Below are 20,342 nucleotides of genomic sequence, written 5' to 3' on the forward strand. Positions count from 1 at the left end.
TTTGGGACCACACCAGTTCTTCATTTGTTCATTGTTGACTCTTTAAAACACAGTATTAGTACAGAATGGAGCTCAATGTGATTTGCTTTCCAAAATAATTATTGGCCACTGATGGCTAATGAAACCAGAGTGGTGTTGTCAGAAGGCATCTAAGCAAAGGTGATCCTTGAGAGATCCAGGTTGACAGTTTTGTACAATCATCAAGTCAGTGAGATATTTGTGCTGTTTCCATGGCCATCACCCTGATCAGATATGAGGACTTTCTGGCTCAGACCTCCAGGTTTTAAAAGGATTCTAAAATCCATTAAATAAAAATAGAAAAGGCACAGAGGTGCAAGTAGGTTCTAGATATAATGGGTTTCTGGCCCCGTCTTTAAGACATGGATGTGTATTTATTGATTTACATCAAACTGCAGTAAGGTATTCTGGTTTTTTTGGAGAACCTCTTCCTGAATGGAACTCTAAACTTGACCCCAAATTCTGCTCCTGTCAATAATAAAACTTGCCTTGAACTGCGACATGGGGGGAATATAAATTTAATAAATATATTTTTGAAGCATGCTTTGTACCTCAGGTAAAAAGCATTGGCATCTCCTTACAAATGATTGCTTATCATCCTCCCAAGTACTGGATTTAATCAATCTAAATTTAGTCAACCAGTTTTAATATCCAAACACATTTTTTTTTATTTCAGGACTACATTCTTAGATACTAGGTTTCCTCAAAACTTACAAGTCCTGTTCTATTGTCCACATATAAAATATATAGGGAATATTAATGATAACTCCATATAATTGTTTGATTCAAATTCAATTTCACTTTTTGGGGGGTTCCATATTTTGTTCTAATTTTGGAGCACAGCATAACAACATGCAGAAGCCGAGAACGCCAGTTTTACAGCAATTAATTTCCTCAAAGGGTCTTTTTTTTTTGAGAGAGAGAGAGGGTCCAAAATATATCCATTTACTTGTTGAGTTGGTTGAGGAATCCCTGCTAAAGACGGCAAAAATAAGTATGAATGAGAGAGAAATCCCCATTCTGACCTTATTCTGAGTCCTTTAAATCCACTTTGCAAACTTCCTTTTTTATTTTTTTCTGGAAAGAGTCAAATATTTCAACTAAGATAATTCCCCAAAACGAAGTAATGTCCCTGCACACTTGTTCAGTTTTATTTTGAATTGCCAAATGTAGGCAGAAAGTCAATTTTAAAGACAAGAGATTGTTTTCACATACAGAATGTTTTATTGGTCAGTGCATTAAATAAGTATGCCTTATTTAGTGGGCTCTTTAATATTGCCTCCACTGTTCTATAGAGGGAGAAAACACCCCAAAAGGAGAATACAAAACATTCCATATACAGTAATGAAATCTATAGTAAACAAGAAGAGAAGTAGATACAATTCAATAAAAAATTATGAAGCTGAACAGTAATACTACAAAGCTGCAGAGAAGGGTTAGGTAGATGTCCCCCAGGTGCTCCATTTAGGATTTGCATCTAGAAATATTTGGGCCAAAGAAGGGTTCCAAATCCTATTTCCATTCCCTTAAGTAGTTACCACATCAAAGGTAAAAATTAAAGCAAAATTTGCAGCAAATAACACTCGTGAAATGATTTCTGAGACAACTCACAGGAGGAAATAGCAAGATTCTGACATTAGCCTTCCACTCATCTTTAAAGTAGCTTGCCTGAAATCCAGTTGCTGGTCTGGATACATCACTTTACCACTTTACCATATCCAGGAAGTTCACAAGATCTGATCAAAACTTTATTCATATTGGCATCCTCCATTAGGGAGAGCAGATAAATGAGTAAGGTATCAAAAGAAACTGGGACATTTTCAAACGTACATGATGCATAGATATAAATTAAATAGATATATTTAATATTTCACATATATATTTATATAATACATACCGTCTTAACTAACATACTGAATTAAAATGCCTGCTTAAGGTGTGCTTTGCGGATTTTGATAGCAACTTTTGCATTCTTTGATTCACCGCCATCATAGGCTGGGGATCATTTGATCATCCTGTAAAGAAAGTATGAAGTAAGGTTGTGGGATGCTTCCAAGAGCCCACTAACCATGGAACAAAGATACTTTGCTGAATGACGTATCTTCACAATGGTCTCATCCCCAGCAAATTTAATTCATCTTCAACTGTTTCAGTCCTAAATGCTGTAATGTTTTCCTCTTCTCCCAAAGCAAACTTTGCTATACAAAGCAACCTGCAATGCCTCCTTCACAGTGTTGGGGATGATGCCATCAAGGGCTGAGATCTGACCAGCTTCCTTTGACTACTTTAAGAGTCCTGCAGACACACCTTCTCCTCTCTTGTCACTGAGTATCACCTTCTGTGGCCATTTTGGCTTGGCTGCTAACACACCTGGGATCTGCCAAGGGATGTGCCTGCTTAGTGCTTGACTATAGCTCTCTGACATACACCCACAAGTACGACAGTTATGTGGGCTCTTTATAAACACATGTATACCACTTTTCTGAAACAGAGGATATGTTTATAAGAGAGGGAGGGAGGGAGGGAGAGAGATGTGTGTGCATATGCATGTTTTTTATTCATTTTGCAATTCTACACCCTTGGGATTGTTTCTGTTGCTGAAATCATCCTTTCTGAAATTCAAAGGGCTCATACTTCGAAGTGTTTATTTGGATCTCAGGCTTGGGCAGCAGAAATTAGGGTGGGGAGAAAGTTTCTTCTTTGCCTGATGCAAACAGGGTCACAAAGAGCAGGCTTTGCACAAATATAGTGCCATTCCAAAATAATGCAATTCTGGAGTAGCCCTTCCAGGAAAAGGTATTTTAGCATTATTTTTGGAAAAGTGTTCTCCCAAACACCAGAAGGTAAGACAAGAGGCAATTTCATGGAAGTTAATCAAGGAGAGAATCTACCTAGAACTAAGAGAAATTTCCTAATAGTGAGAGAACAATTAATCAGTGGAATGGCTTGCCTTCAGAAGTTGTGGGTGTTCCATCACTGGAGGCTTTCAAGAAGAAACTGGACAGACACTGATTAGGGATGGTATAGGATCTCCTGCTTCAGCAGGGGGTTGGACTAGAAGACCTTCAAGGTCCCTTCCACCTCTGTTATTCAAGATAATGTTAAAGCCATATCCAGCTGGTAGCTGGGCTTCTTTTGAACATACCTACTTGTGAAAAAGAAAACATATTCTGACACATGGCTAAATCCACCATTCTGGTCTTCTATCAAAGTTGACTTACTCTCCAGCCTCAGGCTAAGCAAAAGAGAATGATGGTGGATGTTTATTGGTGAGATTTGGTAGAACAGCAAACTAAGCTTATGGAACTCATCAATCAATTTCTTTAACTTGTCCTCTATTAAACCAATAAGCACAGCTGTACACGTTTATGAAGGCAAACTACATATCTACGGTGAGGGCAGTGCCAAGTATGCCAGTGTACTTTTCTACCTCCTCAAAGTCCGTGTGAAAGCATTTCAACACTGCTGTCTGAGAAAGCTCTTAGGAGTGGGTCTATGACAATTTGCCATGGCCAACTCACCATGGCTAACTTGCGACGGCCAACTCATCACAGCCAACTTGCTGTGGTGAACTTTCCATGGCTAACTCACTGCAGGGCAACTCACCACAGGACAATGCAGAACTATTAATATTAAAGGAATAGTAGAACAGAATCATTCAAGAAAGAATGCAAAAGAAGGGATAGAACAACATTTGAATAGTTCTAAATAACTAAATAGAATTGGCCACAGGAGGTTGGCAAATTGTCCCATTCCTCTTTGGAGTAGCCTCTGCCTTAGTTCCCAGTCACAACTCTGAAAATTCCAGCAACTGCTTCTGTTTTATATTTCGGACAGTGGCAATGAGGGAAGAAGAGAAACATTTGCAATGCAGCACAAAGGCAGGCAGGCAGGTAGCTATTTCCTTGCTTGTCAGATTTTTCTTTATCATCCAATCACTATTTCCTGCCATCCTCTTTATGGTAGACTCAAACGTATGAAACCCAGTAGGGAAGAAAACTCTTGGTGATAAAGGTGGGGGGAAAGGGAGATAAGGGAAATCATTCTGAATAAGATTTAAGTGCTTGGCTTCTGTCTGCCATATTTCTGCAAATTACTCCTAGCCATTATCATCCAGGAACTTGCAATATGTACCTTTTAGGTATCTATAATCTCATTTTGCAATCAAAAAGCAACAAAATGGTTTGGTTGAACAATGTATATCCTATCAAAATGATTTCATTTTGTAACATACAAGACCGCTAATTATCAGAAACTGTAGATGTACAAATTGTACATGTCTTAAAGGACCATCTACAATCAAATTATAAAAGCTAAATCATTTCTATCCGTTTAACCTTGTTTGGCTTACAGCTAAATAACAGAGGAATAAATGATTCAGCAGAAGTCTTTAGATTATGTTTTCCAAACCTTCAAGATAGGGGCCCTTGTGAGAAAGTGAAAAAAATGTAATTTTTAATAGCTTTCAAAATATTAAACAAGTTTCAGTAAAGAGAATACAGGAACAGTACCTTGAAACAGCCTTTAGCTATATCTATGAAGACTCTTTCTCATTTTCCATGATAATATACCTTAAACAAAGTAGCATTAAAAAAAGATCAAGTATGCTTTAATTTTCATCCTTGTTAATTAAAAGAGGCCCTTCTATTGCTCTAAGACAAACTTATAACGAGTTGTACGTTGATAAACACATTTTTAAAATCTAATAAGCTGTACTGAATTGTGTTGCAAGAATTTCAATTTCTGTAAATGAACTAAGACATATCATCTGTACAGTTAGCAAGCCATTTATATGGCTGTACAACTTTATGTGAATTCTACTTAAGTTCTGGAAAGCCTTAAAACCACCTCAGCTGTCCTTCCTAGTATATACAGAAACAAAATCTACATATTTCAATTCTAGAAGGATGGGTCTTTTGTAACAAACAAGCCAAAAACATCTAGTAGCAACTTAAACAATCTGTTATATAATCTTTTGTTCATCACAATCTGATCACGTCTAATGAAGCAGACTGAGATATACAGAACCATATGTGATAATAAATTTATTAATATTTAAGATGCCATAAGACACATCATTTTTTCCTTACATGCTAGGAATGCCACACTATTCTTGTCTCTGCCATTGACACCTCATGGTTGAATTAAAATCCAGTGGGTGAGGCAATTCTCCACATTTTGCCTGTGGAATTTCATTCATTTGTTCAGTTATGAAGGTTATAGGAGCATTATCAATATATGTATCAATAACAGGTCCAAATGAATTTTAATAATAAGTGAAATAAGGAAGGAATCTAAAAAACATCTTACAAGTAAGAAATTAGCCACAACAGAACCACAGATGGTAAACTCTTGCAAAATGAGAACATTATTGGCTTTATAGACTTTAATTTTGGATTATAACATCAAAGTTACTACTCAAAAGTCTAGCTGGATTTGAGGGAGAATTAAAGGAAAGTATGTATATTCCCTAGAGCTTGGCTCTTGTGGCTATATGAGCCATATCCATATAATATTCTTGGCAAAAGTATTTTAAGGAGGTGGCACTGTGTTCTTCTCAGTTGCTTGTTTGACTTCTCAAACTAGCCTTCAGCTCTCAGATTTTCTGGTGATCTCCAATCTACATGTTCACCAATTCTGTTTAGTTTCTCCAGATCAATCAAGTTTAGCTAGGCACTACAAATCTGGATAAAGGAAGATTTATATAGAATGACGGTTTTCAGACCGAGCTCAATGGTGTAACTGAGGTTTCTTGAATGTTTGGTGTGAGTTCTACAATTAGAAGATCAGTAACAGTCTCGAAGTGATCATTTACCATAGCTTACTTCTATTAATGTCCCCCCAACCCTGTTCCCTTGCAATATGAACTTGGGTTGTTTTCTGCAGTGCACAGTCCATTCATTCAACACCAATAGGGCCAATAAACATATTCCACACTCTTCATGGATTGGGGGTGCGCTCCAGAATGTTATTCCCAGAATGTTCTAGACTGCGCACTGGCTCCATGGCAGGCAGGTTACATCAGTGATGTTACAGACATCTCTACAAATGTCTTTATCACATGAGACTTGGGACTGGAACTTTATTGTAATCACCTGAGATGGGCCCCAAAACAAGAACAGAAATAGCATGTATGTAAAATGTGAAGAATATTTGTAAAAGATCATGGAAAGTTCAAGGAAGGTATTCCAATTGGACATGGCTCCATCCTCCTGACCTGCAGGACTTCCCAACAGGAGTAAACAGAGATCTCTTCAAGCCTTCGCTGTTGGACCTACCAATGAAAAGGGATCCATTAATATTTTCTTTAACTTTTGGACTCCCGTTGTTGTTGTCATAGGAGGAAACAATTCAATTTCATGTCTTCACTTTCTTGTCAAGTAATATTTAATATTTCTAATGCTATTTAATTTTAACTTAATGTAAACCCAACCAATAACACCCACTGGTTTTCCAATAACACCCACTGGTTTTTTTAGGCAATTTATCACATAGAAGCCAAAGGTAATCCTTTGACTTACAGAAAGATCTACCCCGCTGCTTTACAGATTTAAAAAAGCAAAAAACAAACCACTATGCAGAAATCTACCCCAAAGGGAATCCTGGCAAGGTTTGGATGATGAAGGGATTTCAATTAAGAAATTGTTAAATGGATGCCAGGTGGATTATCTATTATAAGTAGATTCCCTGAGGCTCATAGTGGTGCCAGCCTTGTCTCGTTGTCTCAAAAATTGTGCTTCTGTCAGGCTTCACTGATCGAGCCCGACACATTGCCAGCCACCTAATAGGGAGTAGGAGATAAGTCTTCGAATCTGCGCCTCCTACTCGACTAGCTGTTCCCTCGCTGAAACAACACAGGACTGTTGGCTGTTCCAGTTACAGAGTGTAACATTGTGGATCCATTGCAAGTTCTTGCCAAACTATCTTTAATTGCAGGGTGTAAGGATTGTATTACGTTCCAGCAATGGGGGGGGGGAACTCATTTTATTGTGGTTTCCTTTTCTTTGGCTTATGAGTTAGCACTTTGGGGTTAGGTGTGTTCTGGGCATTGGATATAGATGCGATTAGGATTGCAGGGCGGCAGTGTGTGGGGTTAATTAGTTAGGCGGATGCTAGATTGAGAACGGGAAGGGGATGGGGCATAAAAGGCGCTGGGGGCGTTCGCTCTCAGCGCTGGCTTTGCTCGGGATTGCCGTTGTATGCCCACTGGAAGGAAACAAACTACAATAAACTACTTTTCACAAAACCTGTGAGTAAATGTGCTTGTTGACTGAGTTTCCGGATTTCCGAAATAGGGCTAACAGCTTCATCAATATGAACGGTATGTTGGGTATGGAGATGTGTCAGAATCAACAAGATGGCAGATGAAATATCATATGCAAGCCCCTCCCTTAAGAGTGGGACTTAAATTATATCCCATCCACCATTTTGTTAGTTTTAATTCACCACTGCAGACATTGCTGTTATACAGAAATATTCCAGAATAAGGGTAACAAAATGGCAGCTTTTCCAAAGAGGATAGTTAAATGCTTCTGGATATTTCAGAAGTTGTGGATGCCCCATCACTGGAGGATTTTAAGAAGAGTTTGGACAGCCATTTGTCTGAAATGGTATAGTACTGTCTGTATCCCCTGCTTGAGCCGGGGTTAGACTGAAAGACCTGCAAGATCCCTTTCAATTTTGTTATTCTGTTCTGTTTGGTTCTATTCTGTTCTGTATTACTCAGCTATTTTTCTGTATGACAGTGTTTCCTGACCTAGCGCATCCTAACTGGCTAGAACTACAATTCTAACCACCACTAAACTATTTGGGGAGCATACAGGGAGGTGCCAGGCTGCTTCTGTGTGTGATGCACAAAAGGGGGAAAACAGCGTTTTTTGTTGATCATTTTTAATAGTAAAGTGAGACATATTAATTCATGCCTGAGTTATTTTGTTTCCCTTTCCCCTCTTCGTGTGTTTCTTCATCTATGTCATCTTATTTTATTTTATTTTTCGTTTGAAACACCAAATGCAAGAGCTGCTTAGACTTAATTACTGTGTAGGATGCTCTGGAAATTTTCAAGCTGAGGGGTGAGCCATATATCGTTTAAATTAGGGGTGAAATTCAACCACCTCGGCCCACCTCGGGGGAGGTGATATTCAGCAGTTTCTGACCAGTTCTGGAGAACCGGTAGCAGAAATTTTGAATAGTTTGGAGAACCGATGGCAACCTTCCCCCAGGAGTGGGAAGGGAATGGAGATTTTACAGTATCCTTCCCCTTCCATGCCCATCAAGTCACGCCCATAGAACCTGTAGTAAAAATTTTTTGAAGCCCGCCACTGGGTGGTAGGGATGATTTGAATCAGTAAAAAAATCGCCCCTGGTTGCTATTACTATTATACCAAGTCACGCCCACAGCCACAGAGACGGTAGGGAAAAATTTTGAATTTCACCTGATTTAAATATATAATAAATAAAAATAGCACCTATGCACTGAGTGTTAATCTACTTAAGACATTTAAACAAAATGGATTCCACAATCAAATCTGCTTTGTAGATTGTAGCGTAAGTATTTATCTCGAGCTAACACCCAGAGTGAAAACTGGAAATGTAGCAAAAAAGCCATGAGGGGTGTGTGTGTGTGTGTGTGTGTGTGTGTGTGTGTGTGTATCTCACATCACAAAACCTTTCACCAAACTCCTTCTGATATTTTTGTGACTGGAAAGTGAGTTAGAACTTTCTGAACTTCCCAACAATTACTCTGTGAAAAACACTGTTCGCAGCCAAGGTGTTTGCAAAGCAGTGGTTGAGTAGGAAGACCAGTAAACGAGAGGGTCTTCTGGCAACACTTCTGCACACGTTTGCATTGCCTTGCACAACTGAAAAGAAGAGGAGTATAGGGAGCTTACTAAAGTTTTTATTGCCTCCGGTCGCTTTTCGCCCTGGGTCTGCTGTCATCCAGAAGTGAAGAAAGGATCTGGTTCGAATGGTGTCGCTTGTTTTTCGTGTTTGCTCGGAGCGGGGCGCCCAGGATCACATCTTGTCCTGAGCCTGGTTCAACAGAAGACAAAGAATCTGAAAACAAAGGAAACCGGGATGGGGGTGTTGTTTAAAAAACAGGGAGGGGACAGTGGGAAATGCCCTGGTCACGGAGGACCCTCAACTCCCTGGAAAGAGAGAAAGCCTGAAAGCTTTAGCTGCCAGGGAGGCAGACAGATCAATGGCAGAAAATTATGAATACTATAATCAACTGCTATCAAACTAATCAAGAATTGGTTTCGTGTAGCAGTCAAGGTGCTGCACTATAGAAACTGGGAGACGGTGAGTTCTAGTCAGTGATTTGGGGGCAGACATTCTCTCTCAACCCATCCCGCCCCACTGGGCTGTCTTTGTTGTGGGGAAAATAGGCAGAACAGAATTCTAAAAAAAATCATATATAAATAGTGTTCTGGACATGTGACTGCCCTTGCTGTATTGCCACACTCAGTCACACTGTAAGGGGCCCACTTTTCCCTTCCAAAAATGAGATAACGTCACCCAAGGTGGCATGTTTTTGTTTAAAATTTGTACCTGCTCATTTCAATATCCAGGTACAAATGTAGAAATCCGTGAATCGGCACTTACCGTGAATCCCTATCATGTGTTCTAAAATTAGCACTCTCTCTGCTAAAATCTTCAAGGCCTCCCGCAGTTGTTGGACCCCTTCACCCTACAGAGGAGAGAAAAAGTGACGGAGAGAGAAGAAATGTGCACATTGTGTTAAAACTCACATTTCCCCTTTTCCTTTTCTTAAAGCAAAAGGGAAGTGTTTCAGTAACTCATTCAACCTCTCAAGGACTGACTGCATTGTTTCAAAATGGCTGACACAGGTATTCCTCAACCTATGACTGTAACAGAGCCTGTCCATTATAGTCATATGTTGCAGAGGTGGCATTCAGCAGGTTCTGACCAGTTCTGGAGAACCGGTGCTAGAAATTTTGAGTAGTTTGGAGAACCAGCAAATATTATCTCTGACTGGCCCCGCCCCCATCTATTCTTTGCCTCCCAAGTCCCAGCTGATTGGCTGGGACTTCTTTTGTTGCCCTGCATAGGAGAACGGAGCTGGAAAGCAGGTTACTGGGGTGGGGAGGGAATGGAGATTTTACAGTATCCTTCCCCTGCCACACCCACCAAGCAACACCGCGCCTACCAAGCCACGGCCACAGAACCAGTAGTAAAAATTTTTGAATCTCACCACTACTATATCTTACCCAATTTTATGACATTTCTTGCAGCAGTCATTGTGAATACTGTGCTCACTAAGCAAGCCAATGGTTTGCTCGGGGTGCAGTTTTGGCAAAACCTTGAAGTAAGTGCTAATTTTCAGTAAACTATCAAAACATGCACTTTGTGTGACTATGGGATGTTGCAAACAACTATATATACATCCGAAATGCTCAGCACCTGATATGTGAAGGTGAAGGTTTGTTCTCTGAGCTTGTGGGCTGGTTTCTGAACATTTCGTTAGGTAACATCTTCAGTGGAGTTTAGGGGAAGTCAGTGTCAGTGTTCCTCTGTTTATAAGAGGTGGTGTGGGTGTGTCAAGTGGGGGGTCTTATGAAGGTTCTTGTGATGGGGAGGTTACATCAGGTAAGAGTCATTGGGAGGTGAAGTTTTGGTTGGGGCAGGTGGCTTGTGTGGGTTGATGCTGTCTCTGGTTGGCTGTGCAGTGATTTGGATTCTGATGAGTTCATAGGTGGGTTTTAGGTCAACGTGTCCGTTGAGGGAATTGCTTGTGAAGTGTCAGGCTTCAATGAATGTGGCAGGTGGTAGCGTAGCTGATCATTTGAGCATTGCCCGAATGATGCTGTTTGCTGTTGGTGTGGGTAGAGATTAAAAAATTGGATCATGGCATTTTGACTACCAGCTGATATTTGTGGATCCTGGTTTTTAATTGACATGTGATGTTTGTCTCACGTACAACTGGTTGGAATGATTACAGTTGGTTTTTGTAGATTATTTTGTGTCTTTCATCCTTCTGTATATTGTGCCCCTCACCTGATATAACCTCCCCATCACAAGACCCATCACAAGACTCTCACTGATGACACACACCTAACCCATCATGACCCATTACAAGACCCCCACTTGACACACCCACGTGACCCATCACAAGACCCCACTTGACACTTTCACACCTGAAGTCCTTGCAGACAGACAAACACTGACATCCACCAAACATCAGTGAAGATGTTATCTAGCCTGGTAATGAAACCTTTGGAAACCAATCTACAATCTCAGAGAATGAACCTTCACCCTCATCCTACACCCCAGCTACAAATATTCACCACTATTGCAAACCTGAAAGTTGGTCATGTGATTACAGAGAAGGCTCAGCCATCAGAACTTTGAAGTCCCCTTTTTGTGGATCAGTCATAACTTTGAATGGTAAGTGATCAGGCATAAGTTGAGGACAACCTGTTTTTAGTTTACAACAGTGGTCCCCAACCTTTCCAGCTTTGCATACAGGGAAGGGAAGGGGTGGGCTAGCCTGTGCGCACATACACTCACTCACTACTTATGCATGTGGAGCTGCCTGCCACTTCTGCGACCTGGTTCCAAGCAGACCATACTGAGCCAGGGGTTGGGGAACCTCTAGCTTATAATATGTGTGGATTCACCTGTACCTACACATTTGTGCACACACAGAGAGATATCCAGCATTTGAAAAGACAGCATAAGGATGATAAACGATGATCTTGATATGCTATCTTTCTATTACAAGGAGCGTTTTACCATTCTTGGTGCTTTCTCTCAGGTTCTACTACAAGTTAACTAGAAGTTTTAAATTTCAAAGACCAGTCTGGATTATCCATTTATGACTGATATGCAGGTTTGGAGAAATCCAAATGATGGATAACCAAACAAAGTTTCTGCTTGTTTGTGGCTAGGATGAGGATAGAAAAAGGCTTACTTTGATCGGCTGTTCCTACCCATCAAGGAACTGGATTCACCTTTGATGGTCAGAACTTCAGATTAATGCTCTAATCCTATTTCTCACTTGATATTTACATTTAGCATTTCATCTTTAGCAGTTCATATTTAACATTTGGAATTTCATCTCCTCTTGTTAGGATCTGAGCAACTGGGAGCAAATAAGATTTAAGAGCCTAACATACAATGACTGGATGCTCTGATAACAACATGGAGATGGTATTTCATATTTAAGACCAGACCTTGATCTCAGATTTCAAGATGTTTTTGAAGATTTTTCTTGCACTCCACACCTTTCCATTCTGGCTGACCAGTTTTTGAACCTCTACCTGAATTAAGGCATAGAAGGTCAACTGGAGGCTCAAAATGAATTGCAATTTATATGCAGAGGGTACCCATTTTCTTCCCCCTCACTTCCTATTTTCAGTTATTTCTTCCTCAGAGACAGGAACTTCTGAATTAGCATCTGCAGGTGACTTGAAAAAAGATGCAAGCAACCAAGCCAAAACCTATTGCAGAGAAGATGGTGTACACTGAGTTATCACTTGCTCCTATTTATATTTAGGTGTAAGACATTTGGCCTTCCCCGAGTGGCCAACTCTACAATCAGGGAATTTACTGAATCTGAATTAACTGGGAAGCTTGAGTTTTCAATGATTGTGAAGAAATGTTTTTAGGAAGTGAACCTGCTACCTCAAATGCCATCAAGTTTGAGGTGGTCTCTCTCTTTGTCACCTCGTTTACCACAAGTGATATCAGATTGAGTTTCGTACAAAAACTTTACCACTTGTCCAGGAAAGCCTTTCAGAATGTGAAATATTAAAGAAGCTCTCAAACTTTCGGAGAAGTTTGGCTTAAAATGCTAGCCTTTTTGTCTACTCCGAGAATCGGCTTCTGAACCCGAGATGGACTTTTGAACTCTGTACTAGATAAATTTTACAGTAGCAGTACAAGGAGAGACTGTTGACACGACTCAGAAAAGTTGATTGCATCCTTACATCAGCACCTCTGTCTCCTTCTTCACCTTTCTTACCAGGTTCACCCTAAAAAAAAATAGCAGACAGAAATTGATATCCAATTGACAACAGTGTCTTTCTAGTAGTAAAGAGGGATAGAACCATGCTAGGAGCTATGATTTAAGATCTTAGTCTTCTTCCACATTCCCCAATGTTGTCACCTCCTGAAGTGCTGGGTTTCAACTCTCAATTCTCATCAGCTGTTCCTCCAATGTTGGCTGGAGAAAGCTACTCTATCTTCTCCAAGGAAACCCTTTAAGTAGCTTAGTTAATGCTATTGGTTGTTGAATAAGACAGGGGTTACCAACGTAATGGGTAGTCATGAAACCAAGCAAGCCATAATAGAGCTTGCCAATAACATTTAGGAAGTTCCTCCAGAGCCAACAGTGGTTGCGGTCAGCTGCTTCATCACAGGTACACCTGGCTTATTGAAACACCACTCCAGGGGCAAGTGTGGGATCTGAAATCCATTAACAATATGCATCGGCTTTGATCTTCCTGAAATACGCTATCCATTAGTGGTGTACTTTAAAATTATCTCCTGGCCCACCCAAGAAGCAGCTCTCCACAAACAAAAGCAGTGGATTAAAAACAGAGGGCTGGCTTGAGTAACAGGACGTTCCAGAAGAAACTTGGCTCTGATGACTGTCCTTGAAAAACTCCGAATGCAAAGGACGGAAACAGATTTTGGCAGTGACAAAAGAAAGAGGCAGAAAGTTAATATATGGGGAAAGGTTATAAAAAAATGGAAGGATCCATTTTTATATGGTCTTCCGAGTTGTTTCTCTAATCTAAGGTCCTCGGGATGTATTTAAGTTAGAAATCCCAAAATTCCAAGCGCTAGAAGTCTGAGTAAAGTGACAGGGGAAAAATAGGTATAAATAGATTTTTTCTTTCTTTTTCGTGCCTTTAAATCAGTGTCTATTCCAAGTAGTCCTTGACTTATGACTGGTTGCTTAGCAACTGTTCGAAGTTACAACAGACCCCCTCAAAAGATACTTAGGACCCTGATTCAAAATTTCAATAGTGGAGGCATAAGTGTGCAGTCCAGATTTGTCCAACTGAACAGGCTGGCTGGAAAGTTCGTGGCAGTCAGGAAGATCATGCCCAGGAATGCGCAGTGCAAGAGGCTGTGAGGGGCTGCTGATCAGTGAGAATGGGCCATTTCCCTTCTCCAATCCCATCTTGGGACAAGAAGGCAATATAAGAGACTCAGCCAATACAGAAGAATTTGAGATTGGGATAGAACTGGAAGTGGAAAGCAAAAGACAGAATTGAGAATAAATCATACAGAAGACTAAGATGAAGACTGACATGGAGCGAAGATGTCATCAGGAAAGGAAAAGTGGATATGAGATGTGGCAACAAAATAATGTGACAGAAAGAACAATGGGATTAGAGAATGAAACCTAGTGCTGCGAGAAACAATGTGGGACAATGAAGACCATCAGGTGATCCAGAAAGTGAATGGTGGGATAGTAGAGGACCCTGACAAGTGGTCAGTGAACAGTGAGAGGATGAAGGGAATTTAGAGTAGTGCCCCAGGAAGGAGACCATTTTGGAGGCCAAGACTAGATCATTGACCTGAGGCTGCAATCAGTCATTAAATACAGGCCACAGAGTAATAAATAGGAGACTTTTGGCAATTGTTATTGGTCCTTCAAGAGGGTCTTGATAATGATGATGATGGGGATGGGACTGAATGGAGCCACAGAGGAACAGGTGTTACATAACCTTAGAGGTCCATATTAACATCAAAAAGATTCTGGCCTAGATGGGATAGGAAAGATGTTAGCACACTTAACCTGGGGGGACCTAAGGCATGACTGGGATTTCTGGTGCCCCAGTTAATATGAGTAGTGAGTGAATAAAGTCACAGGAAAATTTAAAAATAATGGGTGGAATGAGAGTGAAGAGATGAGATGCTTCTGGAACCAGAAGTGTGCTGACATCAAGGGACTGGCAGAGTGGTTAGATCAGATACATCCCAGACGGATAGAGTGGGAATGGAAAGATGTGTGAATTGAATAGGGGTGAATGTGAGCTGGAAGGGGAGAATGGCTTTCGGGACTCCTGCAGCTAACAGGGGAAACAAGGAAGAACTAAGGGGAGGAAGTGTGGAGGGTGAATGTTGAAGTAATAATGGGTTGGAGATAAAAGCTGGGCAGATTATAAGAGGAGAAGAGTAATAGGCAGATTGATACTCATCTCTCTCCCAGCTCAGCATCCTCAGCCCAGTGCCTAAGTGGCCAAATTGTGGCTTGCCTCAGCATCAAGATGTTGCCAGTTCTATGTAGAATAATAACAGTCATGTTTATGACATGGCGTATATTACCAAGACTTGGCTGGAAAAAGAGGCAATGTACCCCTCCCTGAAACCTATCCACTGAGTGATTGTGAAGTGAGGAAGCAAAGACTGCCTGGGACAATTTGTTTGTGGTCATGTTATAGAGGGTGTTAGTCTGTTTCTGATCTTGTGCAGTGGGACAAGTGAAGTATCCTGCTTATATTATTATGTTTACCATGCTGTATGGCCCAGTCCCTATTTGATCCCCTGGAACTTGTTGCAGAGGTCTCCAAACTTGGCAACTTTAAGACTTGTGGACTTCAACTCTCAGAGTTCCTTAGCCAGCATGCTGGGAGTTGAACTCCACAAGTCTTAAAGTTGCCAAGTTTGGAGATCCCTGGCTTATTGGAAGGTTGGTTATGGTGTAGTCTTAGCTGGGGGGTACTGTAGAACCTCAATCTTTATGCCTTGGGTGAAATTAACCCACAAACATACATGGACACACATAAATAAATCACTTACAGGAAAACCCTTAATGCCTCTTTCACCAGTCTGCCCCGCTGGCCCCTGTCAGAAGTAAAATCAATTAATGGGAAAGTCCAGCTGCTAGGTTAGTAGCGAAAGCAATTTGTTTCTTTATTTGTTTACATGAGAAGGGGATAGATCAGAGAAGAGATAGATGAGCATCAGGATGTAGAATAGAAAGTCTTTCGAACAACATTAAATGAAACTGATTAAATATAGTGTTTTGATACGAGATACCTTTTAGAAAAAGAAACAACTCAGGTTTTGAGAACAAATTTTGTGACCCTTTTGCTTATTTGTATTATTGTTCTTGTTATGTTTTTATAATTGTGAGTTACCATATCTCAGGGCAGTTTTCAATAAATGCTTCAAACAGTTATGATAAAAATCCTAAATTTACAACTAAGCATTAAAATCCACCAAAAATTAAAAGTCTGCTCAAAACATGTGTTTATAAGGCTTTTTAAAATGCCAGCAAAATTAATTTGAAGATCTGAAGAGGCAATACAGATACTAAGAGAACTATAGGGATGGCTCAGTTCCTGATGATCCTTGGAATCATCCTTGGAAAAATATTTTAATAAGTTTTTTTATCTCAGCATTTTAACATATTTTTTACTTAAAATTCAGGATGGCAAATATTGTTTTGAAACAATTATACAAGAAAGCCTAATTTCTCTTGAAAAAAAAATACAGCACTGGTAAGCAACTACCTATCAGCCAAAAATCAAATCCCAACCCAACAACCACTACCACAACTACTACCTCAACTACAATCACAACTACAACCAAAAATAACCACCAAACCACAACCACCAATAATTACTATCCCATCAAATAATTCCACAAATGATATCTCCTTACTCATCAGAGACACCATAGAATGTGATCAGAAACGTCCAAATGCCATCTTATTTGGTCTTGAAGACACCAATGAATCAGATGACATCACCAAAGTTCGTAATATCATAAGCAATTCAAATACAACAAACATCTCTCCTGAAGATATCATTGAAATAACCAGAGATGGCCCTGGGCACAAATACAATGATGGCCCCAAAATTTTGTAGAGTTGTTTGCAAAAATGATTCTAGCAAACACATTCAAACAATAAACACTGTTGCAAAAACTAATCCCAACCACAAAAAACTTCACTCAAGACCAGACTTATCCATACTGCAAAGAATCCGCTCCTGTGAACTCCGCAAGGAACTCAAAAGACGTCTAGACAATGGAGAGAAGGATCTCTACATTGACTACCACGCAGATTGTATCCAAAGTAAGTTACACAACCCACAACTCCACATCCAACCCTACTTCATCCAACCCACCATCACTCAAAACTAGGCACACATGCCCCTAACTACCTCAATTCCAACTACAACCGGCCTTAAATGCAAGCTGTTCAATGCAAGAAGCCTTGTGAATAAAATACCTGAATTTCTCCTCTTACTAAATATGACTAAATTCGACATCATATTTGTCTGTGAAACATGGCTTAATGCATCTCTCCCTGACTCCATTACCACAGTAAGAGACTAACATGTTTACTGATCAGATTGTGAAATCCGTAGAGGAGGTGGTGTTGCTATCTTCTATAAAAAGTCCTTACGTCTAAAAAACATCCAAGTTACCCAAGAGCTTGCTCTTCCTGAGACCGTCGTCTGTGAACTGTCCTTAAATATCACATTTCGGTTCTTACTATGTTACAGAGCCCCTGATTATGACATCGAACATGCAAATGAGCTAAATTCACTACTAACATGGGCAATATCCTGCCCACACACTTTTATCTTTCTTGGTGACTTCAATCTACCTCACATTAACTGGATCCTAAACGAATGTAAAACTGAACCCATACATGCAACCTTCTACAATGCTGTAACAAACCTGGGACTGGAACAACTAGTAACCAACAATACTAGACTTAACAACTGCCTCGATCTCATATTTTGCAATAGTTTGAATTCAATTTACGGAATACAAATTAAAGAACCCTTTTCCAACAGTGACCACAGCATGATGGACTTTTGTTTCAACATACGTCCACACAAAAATCAACACAACGATGTGATCCCCAATTATAGCTTCAAAAAAGGCAACTATGATCTTATAGACAATTATCTCTCATCCCTTGATTGGCAATCTCTATTCACTGGATGCAATACTGTTGAAGACCATTGCAACATATTTTTACTTGAAGTCAAAAGAGTAATCAAACTACATGTACCATTAACAACTCCCAAAACCAGAAAAAACAAATTACCCATAACAATAAGGAAGCTTCAATCCAAAAAGAGATCACTCTGGCGGAAAAACAAATCAACTTCAAAAGCCTATACAAAAATTTATGCCACCAGATGAAGACTGAATGCACCAATTATCATATCAAACAAGAGGAAAACCTTCTATGCACAAATCCCACCCGAGCTTTTTACAATTTTGTAAACAACAAACTAAAAGACTCAAGGTCCGTCCCACCTCTGAAAGGAGCTAATGGTAAAGACTGCAATGATGACAATATTAAAGCCAACCTCTTTAACACATTCTTTGGCTCAGTATTTGTAAACAGTAATGGATCATGCCCAATATTTCCTAGTTGAACCACAAACAACTACAATGATCTAATACATATTGATTTTACAGAAGACAATGTTGAAAAAGCACTGCGCAATCTAAAACCATCTCTGCCTATTGGACTGGACGGAATATGTGCCTTCTTCTTAAAAAAGCTATCCATCGCCATAGCAGAACCTCTAAGCATAATCTTTGAAAAATCTTTCAGGACCAGCTCATTGCCAAAACTATGGTCACAAACCACGGTCATCCCCATCTTCAAAAAGGGAGACCCCAGCCTAGTTGAAAATTACAGATCAATCTCTTCATTCTGCGTCGCCTGTAAAGTCATGGAATCAATTATTAACCAATCCATTATCCTCCACTTAGAGACAAACAACCTATTCTCTAATAAACAATTTGGTTTCAGAAAAAAACTATCCTGTAATCTGCAACTCTTACACTGTAAAAACATATGGACTACACAACTCGATCAGGGCAAAGCAATGGACACAATCTACATAGACTTCTGTAAAGCCTTTGATTCAGTGGTACATGACAAACTGCTCCTAAAACTAAAATCTTATGACATCTCTGGACACCTGCATAACTGGATAAAAGCATTCCTGTCAAACAGACAACAAATGGTCAAAATTGGGAGCATCCTATCAAATTCTGTACCTGTCAACAATGGTGTCCCCCAAGGCAGTGTTCTAGGACCAACTCTTTTTATACTCTACACAAATGACCTCTGTGATCATATCAAGAGCAACTGCATCCTCTTCGCTGATAATGTAAAGCTATTCAACACCACAGACAATACTGCGACCCTTCAAAAAGACCTCGAATATGTATCAGAATGGTCAAACAAATGGCAACTTCAAATCTCAACAAACAAATGCTCTGTCTTACATATTGCCAAAAAAAATCAGAAAATAAAATACAGGCTGAATAGTCAAGACCTTGTTGATGATCCAAACTCTGTGAAGGACCTCGGAGTACTCATCTCAAATGATCTAAGGGCTAGAGCCCACTGTAACTGCATAGCCAAAAAGGCATTAAGAGTTGTTAACCTAATCTTATGTAGCTTTTTCTCTGGTAATATCACACTACTAACTAGAGCATAGAAAACATTTGCTAGACCAATATTCGAATACAGCTCATCAGTCTGGAACCCACATTATGTATCTGATATTTTCCCCATAAGAACATTGTGAAGTGGATTGGGCTGAGGGAGAGTGACTGGCCCAAAATATCCCAGCTTGCTTTCATGCCTAAGGGGGAATTAGAACTCATGATCTCCTGGTTTCCAAATCAGCACCTTAACTACTAAAATTGGTGTAGTAGAATGTACAGTAATTGGGCCTTAGGCCTAACATACATTGTATATTGTATTTTGTTCTGAAATGTATGAGGATCAATACATTCCAATGGCATTGGCTGTTTTTCCACACTGACCAATGGAAGAAGAACAGAATTTCTTCTGGAATCTTCTTTTGAGCATCCCCTGGTTGTTAAACAAGTTTTCTTAGTTTCCTTTCAGAAGAGCTTATGAAAGTTTTAAAGTACTCCCTTTTTGATAAATCAGCAGAGATATACTGAACTGCCGAACAGAACAGTGAAAGAGAGAATAGTTTAAGGGCCCACCTGCTTCAAAAACAACTTTTTTCCACATGAATTTACCTGAAGCACCAATTTTCATCTAAAGCCCTTCTCCTGTTATCATAATCATCTAAGATGTACCAAACTACCGTATATCTGTCATTAAATGTATTATAGGCCACGCTTCATCGCCCCGACCCACAACCCGGACCCCACTTTATTTTTTATACAAAAAAAATAAAAAATTCCCCCATCCCCCCCCCAAAAAAAAAAAAAAAAAAAAAAAAAAAAAAAAAAAAAAAAAAAAAAAAAAATATCTGACAGTAAATATATTGTTTTCTTAGACTGTGCTATAATCCAGATTCAAAGAGGAAATGGTGATT

General features: G+C 39.7%; 1 protein-coding gene across 4 annotated transcripts in view; it reads right to left on the reverse strand.

Annotated features, from left to right (window-relative positions):
• Positions 1 to 1,244: 1,244 nt before the first annotated feature.
• The window catches only part of COL26A1 (collagen type XXVI alpha 1 chain), a 202,460-nt gene continuing 183,362 nt past the window's right edge, over positions 1,245 to 20,342 (reverse strand). For 2 of the 4 annotated variants that reach the window (XM_087926849.1, XM_087926843.1), the window contains exons 11-15: positions 15,799 to 15,843; positions 12,972 to 13,016; positions 9,625 to 9,709; positions 8,910 to 9,075; positions 1,245 to 6,292 (exon numbers count right to left, since the gene is read on the reverse strand). In XM_087926849.1, coding sequence (XP_087782975.1) covers positions 8,918 to 9,075; positions 9,625 to 9,709; positions 12,972 to 13,016; positions 15,799 to 15,843 — 333 coding nt within the window. In that variant the 3' untranslated portion in view covers positions 1,245 to 6,292; positions 8,910 to 8,917. The remainder of the gene's footprint in view (positions 6,293 to 8,909; positions 9,076 to 9,624; positions 9,710 to 12,971; positions 13,017 to 15,798; positions 15,844 to 20,342) is intronic. The other 2 variants (XM_087926852.1, XM_087926860.1) reach the window with 2 other exon arrangements.

This window comes from Pseudonaja textilis, chromosome 1 (genome assembly GCF_049901715.1).
Source record: "Pseudonaja textilis isolate UNSWEBS1 chromosome 1, rPseTex1.2, whole genome shotgun sequence".
In the NCBI taxonomy this organism is placed as follows: domain Eukaryota; kingdom Metazoa; phylum Chordata; class Lepidosauria; order Squamata; family Elapidae; genus Pseudonaja; species Pseudonaja textilis.